The sequence below is a fragment of the Rhinoderma darwinii genome, chromosome 3 (genome assembly GCF_050947455.1).
Source record: "Rhinoderma darwinii isolate aRhiDar2 chromosome 3, aRhiDar2.hap1, whole genome shotgun sequence".
Lineage (NCBI taxonomy): Eukaryota > Metazoa > Chordata > Amphibia > Anura > Rhinodermatidae > Rhinoderma > Rhinoderma darwinii.
The window spans coordinates 124,062,630-124,083,000 of NC_134689.1; the positions used below are offsets into that span (position 1 = coordinate 124,062,630).

Genomic DNA, 20,371 nt, shown 5'->3' on the forward strand with positions numbered 1-20,371 from the left:
TTTGTTTCTGCGGCCATCTGTTGTCTGACTTTTTGAACAATTTTGTGCAAATCTTTTTTAACAGGAGACAATTTCTGTTCAATTTTGATTCAATTTTTATTAGTGGCAAGAAGCAATTCTAAAGCTGTTGATGCTGAATTAATGTTTCATTTCACAGCACATTACTGCTTACATAGTGTTTTGATTAATTTAAAGAACATTATTGATTTTAACAAAATATGTAAGCAAGAACTAACTTGCTAATTAAATGTGCCAGGAATTGCTGAGGGCATAGTGTTATGTGAGGAGAAAATCCTGCATTATTACCGCATTGTTTAACATGTACAAACCGATGTCATTCTGCATTTCTGTAAAGGTGTGGACAAGACCCAAGTCACATGTATTCTTAGATTACTGTTTTCCAACTTGAATTGTATAGACTCACTCTTAATGTAGGTTATTATAGCCAGAGATACGTAAGGACACTGATGAATCTTAAGGCCCTTTTACACGTGCCAATTATCGGGCAAACGGGTGTTCATTGCTCGTTCATCGTCTGATCGCATCATTTATGCAGCATAAAATCTTATAGTTGTCAGCAGCACAACAAGGAGATGTGCTACTGCCATGATAGAAATGTATGAGGACGAGTAATTGTAGTAACTATCGCTTGTCCCCATACATAGCTCCTTGTGATAGGAGGAAACGAGCGCCGATCAACGAGCTGTTTCATTGATCAGCGCTCATTTACACTGCCCATATTGGGCCATGTAAGAGGTCCCTTACTTTAATGGATCACTCATAAGACTTTCATGCAGTCAACACCCCGATTATATCAGTGAAGGCATCATCCCCTGAAGATAACTTATTACACCACACACATGAAAAGGTTCAGCTTTGAATTAGAAAATGTTAATATGAAAAAGAAGTTGAGGCTTCTTTCATTCTTTTTTTCTAACAATGTTGGGATAGTGGCCATATATAACTTTTGGATAATTGACAATGGAATCTATCGAGAATCTTATGACTGACGGCACAGCCTTTTAAAAGTACCAACAATCTGACCCGTTGAGTGACGCAAAGAAAGATCAATTAGTGTATAGGTTCAGATAGCACCAGATACTGGGTGAAAGTGTTTTTGGACAGATAGGGGCCCAACCCAAATGATGAGTATAAAAGAATTTCAAATTGGTGTGTCGGATACTTTCTTTTATACGCAAAGAAAGATCAATCACCAATAATGATATGTAGTAGGAGTAAACAGCAACATATGAGAAAGTCAATGTTACTCATTCGTCAATGTGGAGGTTCACTTCTAAAGGAATGCAACTGTATTTTCTTCTAATTAATGCCACCTGTTTAGTTTAATTAATACTCCCATTCAGCACTCAATCAATAAAGCCATATAGTACTCAATGAATGCCCCCGTACAGGAGTATTTTGACAGCCAGAAGGAACAATGAATGACTGATACCCATATCGACTTGGTGCAAGTTAAAGGAATCCCCTGTTCTTCACCCTTAACCCCAATCAGAAGGTATAGACTTTGCCAGTCAGAGACCCCTGTATAGTCCCCAATAAACGGTCGGGCTGCAGATGGCATGTGTAAACCGTTTCATGGTCAAATAGATCCAGGTTGGTAACAGGTGGGCAACATCAGGTCCAGTAATCAGGATCAGAAGGCAAAGTCATGGTCATACCAGAGGTCGGTACACGGATAAGTCAAACACAGGAAAATCCCAGGGGAACAAAAGAAAAAAAAAACAGAAAACTCACCACCAGGGCTGATAACCAAGCGGCGAGGAATTCAAGAGCAGTTACTCTTTAAAGGTCTAGAAAGAGTGATTTTACATGCTGAGCTGGGTCCTGATCATGCGGCTCAAGCAGAGGACAGCCGAGGCCAACACACCACCCACCAAGAAGGGAGAACCCACCGTGGCTCATGTTGGCCTGCAGCTGACAGCTTTCTCCCTCTGCAGAGTCTGCCATTTTTTACACAGATACACAGCCTGTGTGATCCACCCCTCCTCCTGTATTCTTTACTTCCTATATTCACTCTGATACAGACAGCCTGTGTGATATGTCCACTCTGAAGTCTTGGTTGTCCCCGCCCCCGCTCCCCACTCTGATCTGCCGAGCAAAAAGAATAAACACAGCCAAGAACAGTGTGCTGTCGAATCTATGTCAGAAACAGCAGGACATCCAGATAGGTGAAGGAGTTATCCTGACTCCACAGCAGACTGGTAGGACATTTTTAATGAAGACTATTTAGAAAGTTGCTTAATTTTGCATTCAGGGAGAAAGTGAACAATAACAAAAAATTCAGAGCAAAGGTGTCCATAGCCTTTAAGAAATGTTTTTTAGGACATATATCTAATTTATATCAGCAATTAAGTAACAAAATAAATACGATGCATAGTAAGAATAGTGAACAGAAATTACTTTTGAACAGTTCTCACAAGTAGTCTTGCTGAAGATGACAAGTTCACTACTGCTGATATATTGCTGAATTTTCGTGTCCAGAGAAGAATTTTCTTTGTTCTTTCCCCATTCACTCTCTTCCTTCTCATCTACTTTGTAGGATCTGATTTCTTGTTTCCTCACATCTTGATCACCTATGGCTAATTGCAGAAAAATAAGGAGTAAATATTCAGTCGGTAAGGGTTCATCAATGTCCATCAATTCAAGTGAGGATGACAGGTAAAACACAGACTTAAACAACAAATTACAGCAAATTAAACTATACAGCTGTTAGTAATGTAATGCTATAACTATAACACAAACTGGTTCAAGGGTTCTTTTTTTTCTTTTTTAACGTATTTTTATTGTTTGTTTTTTAAAAAAAATAATGTTGTATACAGACATGTGTCCATCATTGAATTACTGAAGGAATTTTTGAATTGACAGCGTTATTTGCTGTTTTTTTTTTTTTTTAAATCGTTAATGCTAATGCAAAAGACGCAGGCAAAAAAGCACTCCAAACAAGCGCCACAGGTCTTTTCTGCCTCCTATTAATTTCAATTGGAGGACAGAGGTGGAAACCACTTGAAGAACATCAGCCCCCCACTCACTGTAAAATGACCATCAGCTCGCCACTCACAGTAAAATGACCATCAGCCCGCCGCTCACAGTAAAATGACCATCAGCCCGCCACTCACAGTAAAATTACCATCAGCCCACCACTCACAGATGCCCCTTGTAGGTAGCGCCACACAGCCCCCTTGTAGGTAGTGCATATCCCCCTGTAGGTAGTGCCACACCGCCCCCTTGTAGGTAGTGCCACACAGCCCCCTTGTAGGTAGTGCCACACAGCCCCCTTGTAGGTAGTGCCACACAGCCCCCTTGTAGCCAGCACCCCCCCCCCTTCCTGTAGATAGTGCCACTGTAGCTCCCTGAAGGAGTGGAATCCCCCTGTGGCCGGGGATTCCGCTCCTCGACGGAGCAATTGATGTCTCTGTCCATATATGGACAGTGACATCAGGGGAAATTCCTGAAGTGGAATCCCTTTGTCCACAGAGCTGTCGTAGTACCACTCCTTAAGCCGAATCACAGGCGACCACGTTGGCAACGCTGTGGATGGGCATCCTGCTTCAGGAGTTGCCCCTGATGTCACTGGACAGAGACGTCAGGGGCTTCTCCTGGATTGGAATTCCCGGTCACAGCGTCGGCAACGCTGTGGATGGGGATTCTGCTTCAGGAGTTGCCCCTGATGTCACTCTCCATATATGAACAGAGACATCAAGCACTCCGTCCAGGAACGGAATCCCGGCCACAGGTGGATTCCGCTCCTTCAGGGAGCTACAGTGGCGCTAGTAGATAGCAGAGCAGGGAGATACTTCCCTGCTCTGCCATTGCATTCAATAGTATCTGTGTCCTAAGGACGCAGATACTATTGAATGTGGTGTTGCTGCCGTTGTAGCAGCTACAGCGGCTGCTAGCCGCGCCGCCAGCCATGGGGGGCCCGTCCTGGCAGGCGGCATAGGCGCCTTCATGCCCTGTGTCGGCGCTAGCAGCCACTATGGCTGCTACAGCGGTAGCAATGCCACTGAGAGAAGCGCCCAGGCGGAAAGGCAGCTGCTAAGTCGCCGGGCCTGAAACACAAGCAGGGGAAGGGAGGCAGTGATTATACTAAGGACTTACATAAATGTGCCTGAACTAACCTTGAGTTGTGGAAGACTGATAAGTTGCTTATGTGTTATAAGCTAAAAATTACCTATGTGTTATAAGCTAAAGGTTATTAGTGTTTGAGATTACTGCTTGATGATTACAGATGTTTTGCTTTAATGTCCCCATGACAATGCTTACTGTTTAGTTTAACCTTGTAATAAAGACATTGGAGAGTCTAACCTTGAAATTTATGTTGCAAAATATATGGTGTTTGTCAAATTGTTATTTTTTGTAACTATTTTTATGCCTACTTAGTTTTGAAAAGTGGTGTAGCTAAGAGGAGTTGTAAAATGCACTACATTTATTAAATCAGCCCCGCTTTTGGTCTACAAATATTGATGCAAAATTTTAACCTAAATTAGGCCTAAAAGGACATGCTCAGAATCAACATACATAAATTGATATATAAAGCAATGTAGTGAGCTGAAATTAAAAAAGACAATCTGTATGCGCTAAGTGACTCTGAACAATAGTGTAGTCGGCAGCACTACTGCTTCCGTGAAAAAAAAAACCAGAAACCTAGCGAAACGGAGGCAAACTGAAACCAACTGAAACAAAAAAAAAATACCATTGAAATCATTGGTGATGCAAACGGAAGCGATGCTTTCCATTTGGCTATCTGTTAATCTGTTCCTCTAACAGAAGAGATGAACGGAAATCCTAAACGAAAGCCAGCGCTGATGTGAATAGGTCCTAAGGCTGCTGTTCTTCCTAGACTTCCCCACTTCACAAGAACACCTGCAGTTAACCAACCATATATAGCAGGAATTTCATAAACCAACTTGTTGGAAAGGAGGCATCTTATGAGAGTGGCACGTTGAAAGTCACTGAGATCTACAGTACAGATCATTACACCACTGTTGGTGCTTCATTTCATGCTCTTGCTAGCAAAGGGGTTGTAGAGTCCCTCCAAATAAGAAGGAGTGTTTTCATACTTGTGGTTATGTAGTTAATGTTTTTTTTCCAATTAAATCTTCATTGTAGGTTATTAATTTCATTTAAATGAAGACATATCAACTGATCATGCAAATTTAACACAAATTTATTTTCTGAACCATGCAGTCATTTCCTTCTCTTACAGTCCACAAGTCATTCTTTTCCTCTTCAAATGATTACTAGGTAGACAGGTGCTCCCTGGGTGTGTTCTTCCTTAAATGGCACAATGACAATAGTAATAATGACAACAGAGTACATTTATGTTATCAATTTCTGTTGAAATTTCAAAAAAAATCCATCATCAATTATGTTACAAAGTCTAAAGGTGTAAATATACATTAGAAGCGGTCTCTCCCGACTCCACCGTATACAAGCATGTTGGGGAGTAGATGAGAGCTCCAATACGCATTAGATAGTCGGACCGTTAGCAATGACTAAATTTAAAGGGAAACGGTTTTTAAAGTAAAAAAAAAAACTGTTTATAAAAAAAACATTAATTAGAAAGCATTAGGTGCCATTCACATTATGTTTTTAGCCTAAGTTTAATGTATCGCGGGGACAAGCTCCTGACATATATGTTAAACATAGTGTAACGTCCGTGGTCACTGACCACGAACTCCTTCCATCAAGTCGACGCCCTTCTCTCCAGAGATGACTGCACATACGGCCGTCCTGTTCCACAGTGACCACCAGGGTGCGATCGCGAGCTCAGTCCAGAGTTAAGAAGCCAAAGCACACGCCCTTGGGAGATTGAGCTGATTGCTCCCAGAGCACCCTGGGCTATAAGAATGGCCCAGCCCCTTCCTCCCATGCTTGAGCGTTGTTGTCGTACCCAAAGTTTCTCTATACAAATGGTCTCCTAGTGTCTTCAAATTCCCAGTGTTTACCGTACCTGTATCCTGTATCCCGTGCTATCCTGGTCAAGTGCCGTGCTGAGCTGTAGTCGTGCTGTGCTGCGCTGCATACCACGCCTGTCCTGCTACACCATGCCTGACGTCTGCCTGCTGCCTGGTCCCAGCCGAGCCTGCCTTGCTAATGTCCGAGCTGCCACAGGTACCCAATACGAACTATAGACTGTTACCTGCGCCCTGTTGGCCAGCTGCCATACCGCCAAGGCGGTACAGCCCAGTGGGTCCACGAACCCAACGTGACAGTACGCTCAGGCCATGGACCCCGCTGGTCGATCCAAGACCAAGATGATGTCACAAGAGATGCGGACGGATACGCTGGAACTCCGGTCTCAACAGGACCAACTCCTCCAGGCCTTGAACATTCTCGCACGTCAGCAGGAGGCACAAGCTGCCGTTCCTCCTACTACACCTCCTGCCAGTGTTTATCCCCATTTTTCTTTGCCACTTCCTGACCGCTATGATGGAGACGCAGGTACCTGTCGTGGATTTTTGAACGAGTGCCAGATCCACTTCAGCCTGTATGCAAGGGCATTTTCATCTGATGGCACAAGGGTCGCTTTCATCATCTCTCTCCTCACTGGCAAGGCTCTTGCATGGGCGAATCCTATCTGAGAGAGACAAGGACCAGAGACCTTGACTTCCAGGGCTTCCTCTGGACTTTTCGCATGGTGTTTGAGGAGCCTGGACGAGTCTCATCTGCAGCAGCTTCCTTGCTAAACCTACGCCAAGGAGACACATCTGTGGGCGAGTACGCCATCCACTTCCGCACCCTAACAGGAGAACTGCTGTGGAACAAAGAGGCACTGGTGGCTACATTCTGGCAGGGACTGTCTCCTAAGATTAAGGACGAACTTGCCGCTCGAGATCTACCGTCTACCCTGGATGACCTCATCCTTTTGGCCGCCCGGATTGATATGAGGATCCGAGAACGGCTCCAAGAAGCTCGTCGGGAACGATTCCTTCCTAGTCCAGTCCCACCCTTGCAGCAACCTCTGCTGTCCTCAGGTGCCGATCCTCCTAAGGAGTCTGTGAGGATGGACCAGTGCAAGCTATTTAACCAGGAGAAACAACGTAGATGCACTTCGGGACTGTCTATATTGCGTCCTCGAAGGCCATCTTGTGTGTCTGTGTCCCCAAAAGTCCCAAAGCCTAGGGTTGCTAGGAAAGACAACCTTGTGTAAAAAAGGACTTCCGTCTAAATTGTCCATACTCGTGACCATAGTGTCCGGCGAGAAAACGCATCGGGTATCTGCGTATTTGGACTCTGGATCCGCTGCTAATTTCATTTGTAGAGACCTGGTGGATCTTCTTCAATCACCCACTACCCCACTGGAAAGGCCGTTGACGGTTGGATCGGTAAATGGACTACCTCTGCCAGACCCAGTTATAGCTGTGACCAAGCCACTGAGGCTCCAAGTGGGAGCTCTCCACTCCGAGCTGTTATCGTTCTTTGTCTTGTCCAAGGCCCTTAACCCCGTGCTGCTGGGCCTGCTTTGGCTCCAATTACATGCCCCAGTCCTGGACTGGAACTCTGGAGAGGTTCTCCAGTGGGGCCTCGAGTGTCACAACCGTTGCCTGGGACAGATTAGTTCAGCTCAGCCTCTTCTGCCTCAGTCATTGGCAGAATTGCCTGGTCATTATGCGGCATTTTCGGACATCTTTAGCAAGAGGGAGGGGGAGACACACGGGGTATATGACTGTCCTATCGAGCTGATTCCAGGTGCATCCCTTCCCCGTGGTAGGGTACATCCTCTCTCCGTACCAGAGACTCCCTCCATGTTCGCCTATGTTAAAGAGAACTTGGAGCGGGTCTTCATACGGCAATCTTCCTCCCCGGCAGGAGCCGGGCTCTTCTTTGTCAAGAAAAAGGATGGTTCTCTGCGTCCCTCTATCGACTACCGGGGTCTCAACCAGATCACAGTGAAAAATAAGTATCCGTTGCCATTGATCTCAGAATTATTTGATCGTATACGTGGGGCCAAGATTTTTTCCGAACTAGACCTGCGTGGGGTTTACAAGCTAATCCGGAGTAGCCGGGGTAACGAATGGAAGACTGCATAGCTAGTAATGCCCTTCGGCCTGTGTAATACTCCCGTGGTCTTCCAGGAGTTTGTTAATGAAATCTTCCGTGACCACCTCTATGTTTGTGTAGTAGTCTATCTTGATGACATCTTGATTTTTTCTCCAGATCCTATGACTCATCAGAGACATGTCCGTCAAGTTTTGCTGTGGTTAAGGAAGAATCGTCTGTACGCTAAGTTGGAGAAGTGCGTGTTTGAGAGAGATGCTCTACCCTTCCTGGGCTACATCGTCTCGAATCGAGGTCTCGAGATGGATCCTGAAAAGGTAAAGTCCGTCCTGGAATGGCCACACCCTCAAGGCTTGAGGGCCATACATCGCTTTCTGGGATTCGCAAATTGTTACAGACCGTTCATCCCAAACTTCTCCTCACTGACATCTCCTATCTCTAACCTCACCAAGAAGGGCATGAACGCCAAGGTGTGGACTGAGGCAGAGTCCGCATTCAATAGCCTGAAGAGTGCCTTCACGTCAGCCTCTATCCTCCATCATCCAGATGTTTCTCTACAGTTCTTGTTGGAGGTGGACGCCTCCTCTGTCGGTGCTGGTGCACTCCTGTTCCAGAGAGGTTCCAAGGGCAAGTCAATGGTATGTGGATATTTCTCTAAGCTCTTCTCTTACGCAGAACGCAACTACTCGATTGAGGATCGGGAGTTACTGGCCATCAAATTGGCTCTGGAGGAGTGGAGACTTCTACTAGAGGGCGCAGCTCATCCCATCCTAATTTTTACGGACCACAAGAGTCACCCCTATCTCCAGATGGCCCAACGGCTGAATCCTCGTCAGGCCAGGTGGTCGCTGTTCTTTACCAGGTTCCATTTTGAGCTCCGTTATCACCCGGCTGACAAAAATGTGAGGGCCGATGACTTGTCCAGGTCTTTAGAGACAGACGACACCATGGAAATTTTACAGAACATTATTGATCCGTCTTGCATTGTCTCTGTCAACCCCCTGCAAGTTGGGGACATTCCTCCAGGGAGGACTTTTGTGCGTCTATATGACAGAGGGCAGACAAAGAATGGACAGAGGCAGCACTTCCAAAAAGAGCAAGAGCTATTTATTCACCCATGCGACGTTTCAGTCCAACTGGACTTTTTTCAAGCATAAAAACACACATCAAGTCATAAGTATATAAAGGCTTGCAAAGCCCAATTGAAATTAAACAGTGATTAAGACCAAATCCAATATAAAATTGATGATACAAAAAACAAAATACAATATAAACGATACATATGAATGCCAGTGTACATGTGAATATACAAAGTGATGAATAAGGGACTGGTACAGAAAAAAGACAGTCCTAGGTACATTAAAGTGTTAATGACATAATGACTCACCCAGATGTATATAATAAAAACATTCAAAGTTGTCAATAACAGAAAACCAAAACAAGGGCTCGTTCCTCTAGGTCTCAGCTGTCCAGAGTGTGTGCAAATGTATTGCACACCTGTGTAATGAGACTGTCATTACTATTTGCAATGCATAGCGAAATCCCGCAAGATCGCGGGTGGCTATTCCCGCGCATGCGCATTCGATAGCACGGCAGCCATCTTGGCCAGAATTTGCTATCTTAATTTCGCGCATGTGCAGTATGAATTCCAGTACGCGGCGGCCATTTTACAACCTGGAAGTTGTATAGTTAAAATCTATACTAAGAGAGTTCACAGAGGAGATCCTTTATACATACAAGGAGAGCTTTTTCCTGATCCATTGGACAGCAAGCTTTAAAGGTTGTCAGAGAAAACGGATGACATCCATACGGGTAGGGGGGCATTGAGCCCCATACTCTTGTACCTGTTGGTCACTTATAATAACCTGTTGGTTACTAACTTGAAAGGATCTCTAGACACGAAAATTGATGAACACTCTTTATTCATTATATACACGTATGAAATGCTGTTAATGTCGTATCACCTCACGATACTGGATACAGGCTTTGAATGAGCATCAAAACTTCAGTACACTTGCTACTTTTTATATATATTGTCTGTACAATTATGTTTTTTCTAAAGTAATTTTTTAAGAGAAACAAGTAAAAGCTATATTTTATATACAAAAAAACTCCGGATCTACTTTTCTTTTTTAATGGAGCCCTATGGACACGTTTAGCATGCATATTAAGGGCTTTCCTGGCATACACGCTAAACGCCAAATGTGATGTGAACTGTGCCTTACAGACTTGGCAATAAATTATTTCTTCCTGAGGAAGACAACAACAGATTCCTATGCTCTTTGGATATTCAGCGTAGTCATTGTCATAGAAGACAAGTGGTCCTATATGCTACCAGCACTTTTGGTCTTAGCTGCCAGACAGAGTTAGGGTATGTTCACACAAGCTATTTTTGGGCGAAAAACGGCTGAAAAATCGAAAGCAGAACGCCTCCAAACATGGGAAAAATGGCGTTCTGTTCCGATGTGTCGTTTTTTTACGGGTGACTACGTGTGTGCACCCGTAATTACGGGAGCGTTGCTAGGCGACGTCAGTAAATAGTCACTGTCCAGGGTGCTGAAAGAGTTAAACGATCGGCAGTAACTGTTTCAGCACCCTGGACAGTGGCTACCGATCACAATATAGATAAAGCTGTAAAGAAAAAAAAAAGACGTTCATACTTACCCAGAACTCCCTGCTTCTTCCTCCAGTCCGGCCTCCTGGGATGACGTTACAGCCCATGTGACTGCTGCAGCCAATCACAGGCTGCAGCGGTCACATGGACCGCTGCGTCATCCAGGGAGGTCGGGCTGGATGTGAAGAGAGGGACGCGTCACCAAGACAACGGCCGGGTAAGTATGAATTTCTTTTACTTTTATTATGGAAAGGGCTGTCCCTTCTCTCTATCCTGCACTGATAGAGAGAAGGGCTGCCGATTAGTGAAGTGCAACTTTGCAGCCAAAAACTAGTCCGTAAATACTGGTGCAATACGGGTCGAATACGTTTGACCAAGGACCCGTATTTACGCCAGTATTTATGGGTGGACAAAAATACGGTCGTGTGCATGAGGTCTTACATCTATTTAATGAAACTAAAATTAAATAAATAATACATTCCCTGTAAGTGGACATTAGAAGCGTCAGTCACTCATTATGGTTAGGGGGCCCTATAACATCTTGCATTTGGGCCAAGTAACTTCAAACTATGCCATTCAGCACCATAAAAACGAAGGGACCTGTAGTGGCGAAGTTAGGCTGTCTCACTAATACCATAGGATGGCTAACTAGAATCCTCCTTTGGGCCCAGGCTCTGACACAATAATGGGCCTCTTATACAACAGTTCTTCAGAGGTCCAGCAGAAGACAACCCGTTTTGGAGCCAATGTCTTGTCACTATGGTCTATTTCTTATGAACTGATTCACTATTAGACATTATTGATGATATGTGTGCCATGATAACAACAAAGATTACAATTAAATTAAAGGTGGACGAGCACATTTTCTGTACAGAAGGAGGGTGGACCCTCAGAGTAATTTCCTCTGGTGGGCCCAAGGAACTCCATTCTTACTGTATTGTAACCATATCTAGCGCTAATTGCCACGCTGCACCTGTACTTGCCGTGGTTTTAAGTGCCATGTACAGGTGCCGCACGTCGATTATCGATAAACAGTGTGCGGTTTCCATGGCTTGGCCACACATGTAGTATCACCCGTACAAGACATTATTACAGTATTCAAAGTAAACCAGGAGGGAAAAAGCAAACTGTTCCACTTTAAGATGGGAAAAGATGAAATTGTCATGTTCAAACAGGGACATACAAAGGCAAGCAGCTGATGGATGGACAGGGAACAACAGTTTCAGCACCATGTTTTAGGTCCATGTACGAGGAGTATTTTTTTTTTAATCTGAAAGTTTATGATCATTGTTAACAATAATCGCCCAGTACAAATAATAAAAATGTTATTTATTCTGCAAAGAATACAATCGGCATGCACAGAAAGTTTAATCAAAACGTATACATACACTAACATTTATAAGACACCTTGTAGCATTTACACAGTATTGACAAACATGATAGTCGTTCATTACAATAGCCGCTGAGCATTAATGAGACGTAAAACATATTTATCTAAATCATAAAAAGATGGGCTTTACCCTCTGCAACTGCGTTTGTTCTGCCACAACTTCAAAGGCACAGGGCATACATCTGATCATAAGATACATAGTATGCATTGCCACAATTTAATCATGGAAAATATATCAGTATAACATATTACTGATCACCAACATGTCATCTTACCTGCCTTGTAGAGGCGCAAGCTCTTCACTTGATTCTCATTGGCAATGACAACCTTCCCTTTTTTTACAGAATTGCCCATATTGAAGCTGCGGAACCATCACCAATGACAATACCAGAATAAAGAAGACAGGATCTGCTGTTTCTCTGTTATCTGCACCTGTTTGTGGACCTGAGATACCACAGTGATTAAGCAAATAAGACAAAGGCTTTCCCTTGCTTCCTCCTTCTAGTGTCAAACCTTTGCACCTGACATTAAAGCATGCCTGTTAACGCTACATTGTAAGACAAAATTGTGTCTCTTCCTGGAAAATATGTATACTATATTTACAACTGGCTAGGGACGTGTTATGCAGCAAACGTCCTTTGAGGGTTGCTTTTATTGTTTATGACATGTGCTATGGATTTGGATACAGGTCTTTCATCACATGCTAATAGGAACCATCCTCAGTGCTGTGCCTTAGAGGTTATATCTTTATAATAGTCTAATTTCCATGTGTGGTGAGACCTCTGCTGGATGCTGCAGGTCAGTGCAATTCAAATTAGCAATAGTAAATGTATGCACGGAATAAAGCGTTTGTCACTAAAATGCTCTTTTTCTGTCTTTGTACAAACCGTGTTGGAATGATATAATAACTATATATAGTGTTTCGGGCATCCTATTGGTCCACGGTGTCCAAATGCCCGCCCCATTTACTTGTTGTTCTGCCTCAATGCCTAAGCCACGGTAAACGGACAGTGCCCGGCCCGCCACAATATATACAGGGATGATCGCTGGTATATACAGGGATGATGGGGGTTACATATAGGGATGATAGGGGTTATATACAGAGATGATTGCTGGTATATACAGGAATGATGGCTGGTATATACAGGGATGATGGCTGGTATATACAACACCCATCATTCTGTACATGGCTGGACTGGCCATCTGGCAGTTCTGGCAAATGCCAGATTGGTTGGTACACAGTGGACTGGTTGGCTGCCATCCATTATAGCTGTGGACTGGAGCCTATTCACACTTGGTGTCTGATCACACTGGGTGTCTGACCAAGATTATCTGTAAGTAGCCGCTAATCAGACAGTTCGACTGAAAAAATAGTTCTACGTATTGCATTATTTATCCCATTATAATGACAGACACTATGCCCTAGCCCAATAAACTCCATTGGAAGTCCTAGGTTTGAGTAGCTAGTGTGCGGCGATTGTTCTAGGCGTGAGTTTCAAATGGGCGGCATGTGTCCTAGGTTATTTATGTGTGCAATGTATATAGGGGCATTATACATTGTATAGTATATATAGTAGCATTATTCATGAGTATAGTATATACAGCAGAACAGGATCCACTTAATATCGATCACATCTAACATAAATGTGATCAATATTAGGTGAATCCTATATGTCAAAGACACGCAGGACCTGCTCTAAGCCGTTGTCTGTTCAGCAGAACTGTCTGAATCGGCTGAGGCTAGAAGTATACAGCTTCTATGTATACAGGATAAATAGAAACTGTATCATAAAAAGTAAAACCTTTTTTTTTAATAAAAGTAAATTAGAAGTGCTTAAAAACACAATACACATTGATTTAATTAACCCTTTAATACCGAAGGTATTTTAAACCTTATTGACCGAGCAATGTTTTAGGTTTTTCCATCGTCGCATTCAAAGAGCTATAACTTTTTTATTTTTCCGCCAACATAGCTGTATAAAGACTTTTTTTTTGCGGGACAAGTTGTATTTTATAATAGCATCATTTTGGGGTACAAATAGTTTATTGATTAACTTTTTTTAGTGGGGTACTGGGAAAAAAACTGACATTTTGCAAATTTTTGCGCCTTCATTTTACACTGTTTACCGTGTGGTATAAATAACATAATAACTTTATTCAGCGGGTCGTTATAATTGCGGCGATACCAAATTTTATAGGTTTTTTATGTTTTCCTACTTTTAAACAGTAAAAACACATTTTTTTCAAAACTCATAACTTTTTTATTTTTTGACCGATGCAGCTGTATGAGGGCTTTTTTTTGTGGGACGACTTGTAGTTTTTATTGGTACCATTTTGGAGTAGTGTTTGATCACTTTTTATCACATTTTTTTGAAGGTAGAATGAACAGAAAACAGCAATTCCGGCGTTGTTTTCTACTTTATTTTTTACGGCGTTCACCGTGCGGGTTAGATAATGTAACTGTTTTATAGTTGAGTTAGTTACGGACGCGGTTATACCAAATATGCGTAACTTTTTACTTCTTTTTCACAATAAAGTATTTTGCAAGGAGAAAATGTGGGTTTTTAATTTTTTTTTTTACTTGGGACATTCATTTATTTGTTTCAAACTTTATTTCACTTTTTTTTAGTCCCACTAGGGGACTTTACTGTACCATCTTTTGATCACTTTTATAATACACTGCAATACTTTTGTATTGCAGTGTATTATTGCCTGTCAGTGTAAAACTGACAGGCACCTGTTAGGTCATGCCTCTGGCATGGCCTAACAGGCAATCACTAAAGGCAGACCTGGGGGCCTTTGTTAGGCCCCCCAGGCTGCCATAGAAACCATTGGCACCCCGCGATGCATGCGCGGATGCCAGTGGGATGAGAGAGGGAGCCCCCTCCTACTAAAATCACTCAGATGCAGCGCTCACTATTGAGCGCCGCATCTAAGGGGTTAAAAATGATCGGAGACCACTGCTAGTAGTCTCCGATCGTTGCCCTGAAGCCCGAGGCTGTTAGCAACAGCACGGGCTTCAGTAGATCCCCGCACGATGCGAGAAAATTTCTTCTGAAATGCCGACGTGAAAAGGCGGCCCTTCAGAAGAACTACCCCAAACGGCCGACGTAAAAACACTATACGCCGTTCATTAAGGGATTACATTTTTTTTTTTACATATCTTTTAATTCATCAACCTAATAATTAAAGTGTACCTCCACTTTCACAGAAAAATTATTATACTGCAGGAGCGTGCACAATAACAAATAACTTATATTACCGTTTCTGCTTCTAACAGCAGCATGGAATGCCTATAGTGTGTGCTGTCAGAGGTTAAAGGGTAACTAAATGTTCAACAAACTTCTGACATGTCATAGTGACATGTCAGAAGATTTGATTGGTGGGGGTCCGAGCACTGAGAACCTCACCAATCGCTAAAATGAAGTGGCAGAATGCACCAAAGCATTATACTTTAACTGAGGCATTTGTTAGACCATTCGAAAATACCACATGTTTTCTTTATACAGCATATTTAAAGGGGTTGTCCACTACCGGACAACTGATGACCTATCCACAGGAAAAAAGCAAACAGCGATTATCCCCTTCTAACTGTCTGTGTCTGACCACTTGCCCCCACGGGTCCTGACAAATGTGACACGCTATTATTCAGGAGTCTCCGCACCCGCTCGATAGAGTTAACGTCTCGCACTCTATGCCAAACCACACAGGGAATGATCTCAGACCAGACCAAAACCAATTTGGAAAAGAATGAAGCAAACCTTTCCAAGATTTCCAGATTGAATTAAGGCAATCTGTTTCCCCGGTCGCATGTTGCATAAATCATTCCTTCCAATGTGAATAACCAACACTGGTCACTGCCGGTGACTTCTAATATCAACCACTTTGTGTAAAGCCTGCAACCAGTGCAGACCCCGGAGACTACGCCAATGAATTTCGGCACCTGGGGATCGACCTTTCGGCCTGATGGCAGCCCTGTGTTCAGCCTCAAAACCTATAAGAATGTCTGAGTATCCAGATCAAGGGAGGTGAACCTAAAACAAAAAGTAGTTAGTGCAGGAGTAGATCTAGTCGAATATAACCAGCCAAACATTCAGTCCGCCAGCGCCCTATATGCCAAACCTCATCGTCCGGCAGATCAAATTTGCCATTGTCGTGGTCCCTATGCAAAACAAGTGAGTACCGAATTCCCATGGTGGAAAACCGGCATGCACTAAGAATCTTTTTTAAGACAGCCAAAAACAGGACAACTGAACAACACGTTAAAGGTTTATCTCCTACACATGGTAAAAATTGTCTGCCACACTGCCGCAGGTACAATAATTATGAAATCTTTCTACCACCAGGCATGCAACCCCGGTAACAGGGTGGAGTGACACCCAGAAACCTCTGCCAAAAACGTCAATTTTGGGGAGACAAATTCTAAAATGCAGGACGACTCTAGACAACAACACATCATCATAGAGTAGCCCGCCAGAATGAGCCATGCTCATAGGAACACGTTCAGAAACGCGGAACGCACCAAAAGATACCAAAATGAATGCCAGTTTAAACAAGGATAATTCAAAGCTGTTATTTAATACTGAAGATGAAACTGGGCGTTAGGACTCCTGCCGGACAGGGTTTTTCTTCCAACCTTTTAATACCTGTAGGATGAAAAAGGTTCTGCTATATCTGATCAATTTTTTAAAAAAAGGCAACGCCCACGAGGAACCTTTGGGTGACCAGGCCAAACACCCCTTGTTTGCTCAAGTTTGCTTACCTGGGATGAGCTGCTAGGCCTGGAGGAGATCTCAGAAAATGTCATTAACAAATTCTTGGAAGACAGCAGGAGTATTACTGAGACAGTTTTCCACTCCTCCCCTTCACGAATTTGAATCAAATTGTATGCACCACATAAATCAAGCTTAGTGAAAATCTTCGCTCCCTGTAGTCGGTCAAAAAGTACAGAAATTAATGGCAGGGGATATTTGCTCTTTATCATGATCTCATTGAAGCCTCGATAGTCAATACAGGGTTGTAAAGTATCATCTTTCTTCTCAGACAAAAAGAAGCTAGCTCCAGCAGGTGATGAGGATTTGCGAATAAAACCCTGTTCCAAATTTTCTTTGTTAGGTCATGTTCAGAAGTGGCAGAATTCTGCACACACTGTCCGCATCAATGCCGCACATAATCCGCGTTGCAGATTCCGTTGCGGATTTGGCTAAAATGTTAAGTAAAATGCTGCGGATTTGTCGTTGCGGATTCAGGTGCAGATCACATCCTGCTCTCTTTCAAACATTCCATCCCAGTCTGGGTATAGACCTCGACACACATAGGTCCAGCCAGAATGATGAAATATCCTGTTCCTAAAAGCAATTCACAACGCAACACACATTACATCTACGGATATCATTGCGTAATTTTGAAACTCCATTGAAGTCAATGGAGAAATTCCGCAACAAGTACGCATCAAGTCCGCAACAGAAAGTGTATGCTGCGGACAGAAAATTCCGCACCACAGCCTATGGTCCAGAGCAGATTTTTCCGCAACGTCTGCACGAAGATAACTAAAAAGGTGTGGAAACCAATGGACAAACAGTCTGCTGCGGATTTGCACTGCGGACTGTCCGTAGCGGAATTCCACAGCAATTGCGCCATGTCTGAACGTGCCCTAAGGCCGGATTTACACGAGCGTGTGCGTTTTGTGCGCACAAAACATGCTGCGTTTTGCGCGAACAAAAGGTACTTAACAGGTCTGTGTGTCATCATCATATGGTGCGCGGCTGCGTGATTTATGACCCTCTGTTTGTATGTTTGTAAACAGAAAAGCACGTGGTGCTTTTCTGTTTTCATAAATACTTTTTACTGCTGTTGCGCGAATCATGCGCGTCACACGGAAGTGCTTCCATGTGCTGCGCGTGATTTTCACGCACCCATTGACTTCAATGGGTGCGTGATGCGCGAACAACGCACAAATAACGGACATGTCGTGAGTTTTACGCAGCGGACATACGCTGCGTGAAACTCACGGACAATCTGCACGGCCCCATAGTCTAACATAGGTCTGTGCGAGGCGCGTGAAAATCACGCGCATTGCATGGACGTATATCACGTTCGTCTAAATAAGCCCTTAAAATGTGACATTGCTTCAGTCTCAGAAATAGACAATTGATATACCCTACCCCAAGGTGGTGTGGAATTGACTATCAAATTAATGGCACAATCATAAGGTCTGTGAGGAGAACGAGTCTCCGCTTGACGTTTATAGAAAACATCGGAAAAACTGGTAGAAGGTTTCGACAAACCATTTTAAAACTTGTTTCTACAGACCGAGGCCTAGGGGGACGGATGACAGGCAGACATTGTTGGTGGCAAGTTTCAGCCCATCGGGTTATCTGACCAGAAGTCCAATCTTGGAGAGTGTTTCTGTAAACAGGGAAGGCCCAGGAGAAGAGATCTGAGGGAATTTTTCAAAACATAGAAGGAGATTTGTTCACGATGGAGAGCTCGCACATGCATGGAGATGGGTTTAGTATCCTGACAGATGATTTATGGCAATAATTCTCCCTCCTCAGAAGCAGTGGAAAGAAGCTTGTCCAACTGGAGGACAGGGACACGATAATAGGAGACTAGAAATTTACAGGAAAAAATTTCTGCGGAGTCAGAATTCCAAAATGATTGAACTTCAACACAAGCTCCAGGGCTAGACAGAAATACTGGTACTGTTATTTTTTAAGAGATAGATTCTTTGCCTAGGGTAGCCTCTCCTACTTGTCTTAGATGTTGGACTTTCCTGGGTCTCACCAGACAATCATTTAGAAAATGGCTTTTGCCGACACAGTACAAACACACATTGTTGGTACACATTCTTTGGCGTTCTTCTACAAAGCATTTAAGCCTTTCCACCTGCAAAGGTCCATCAGGGCGAGCAGTGCTAGTAGCGGTCTCTGAAGAGAAGGTGCCAGCTGGGGTACTCGATGGACATGGTTCGTTTCACGGTGCCTTTCACAATCGTAATGAATCGTAAATGAAGAGCATGTTAATTCCGACCTGCTAATTCATCCTTGATCTGGCCTGCCAGACATTCTTGAAAAGTGACCCGGAGAGTCTTGTTATTGCATTGCAACTCAATAGTGCCTTGATGGAGTATGAGTAAGGTGAAAGCCGTAGATGAAGCTCGACCTGTTTCTTCAAATAAATTTTTAAACGTAGCTAGAAAGGCTATATTAGAAATGATTGGGTCGTTTCGTTCCCAGAAATGCGGTGCCCAGGCCAGAGCTTCTCCAGATAGTAGAGATAAGATGTAGGACACCTTAGCCCTACCGAAAGAAAACTGATGCGCCATCATTTCAAAGTGGATTGTGAACGAAATCAAAAAGCCTCTGCAGGACTTGGAGTCGCCATCATAGCAAGAGTAGATAGGTGAAGACAAGGCTGAAGACACATTTTGCAACAACTGAACCAATTGATCCTGGCAGACACATTGTCTTGAGGGTTCTTGGGCAAGGTCATAAACTTCAAACAGGGGACCGTCAGCGGGTCAATGGACTGAGCAAACAGTCATGGGACCTGCAGATATGGGTGATTTAAACATATGTTATAATGGTTATAAAATGTTATAATGGTTAGGTCGCCAGCGAGTGCGGATTTAGACCTCCCTAGTATCAGAATAGAAACTCCAAAATATATTAGGAAAACACAGAGAAAAAGGAGTCATGCACTATTAGAATATAGTTTGCCAATGGCATAGAAAAATAAATTTTATTTGGACAATACAAATTACATATAGTTTAAAAATAGACTCCTAAATAACGTAGGAGAACACAGAGGAACCACACCTATATAGCACAGTAAGGGGGGATTCACACGAGCGTGTATTCGGTCCGTGCGGGCCGCGTGGTTTTCACGCGGCACGCATGGACCAATACAACTCTATGGGGCAGTACAGACAGTCCGTGCTTTTTGCAAAGCGTTTGTCTGCTGTGCAAAAAGCGTGACAGGTTCAATAACCCTGCGTATTTCGTTCATCACGCACCCATTGAAGTCAATGGGTGCGTGAAAACCACGCAGGTTGCACGGAAGCACTTCCGTGCGAACCGACTGAAACGGCGCACCAGCTGTCAAAAGGATGAATGTAAACAGAAAAGCACCACGTGCTTTTCTGTTTCCGAACATCCAAACGGAGTGTCTTTGCGATGAGCGAAGCCGGACAAGCGAACCGAACTTCACCGGGTTCGGCCAAACTCGTTTTGGCCGAACCCGGCAAAAAAATTATCGGTACGCGACGTCAGGAGATAGTCACTGTCCATTGTGCTGAAAGAGTTAAACTGTTTCAGCACCCTGGACAGTGACTTCCGATCCCA

The 20,371-nt window shown here is 43.6% G+C and overlaps 1 protein-coding gene across 1 annotated transcript in view; it reads right to left on the reverse strand.

Moving 5' to 3' along the window:
* The window catches only part of TXNRD1 (thioredoxin reductase 1), a 70,838-nt gene extending 58,141 nt beyond the window's left edge, over nucleotides 1–12,697 (reverse strand). Inside the window, exons 1-2 of the mRNA XM_075856652.1 lie at nucleotides 12,302–12,697; nucleotides 2,422–2,600 (exon numbers count right to left, since the gene is read on the reverse strand). Of these exons, the coding sequence (XP_075712767.1) occupies nucleotides 2,422–2,600; nucleotides 12,302–12,380 (258 nt within the window). The 5' untranslated portion in view covers nucleotides 12,381–12,697. The remainder of the gene's footprint in view (nucleotides 1–2,421; nucleotides 2,601–12,301) is intronic.
* Between the last annotated feature and the right edge of the window lie 7,674 nt (nucleotides 12,698–20,371).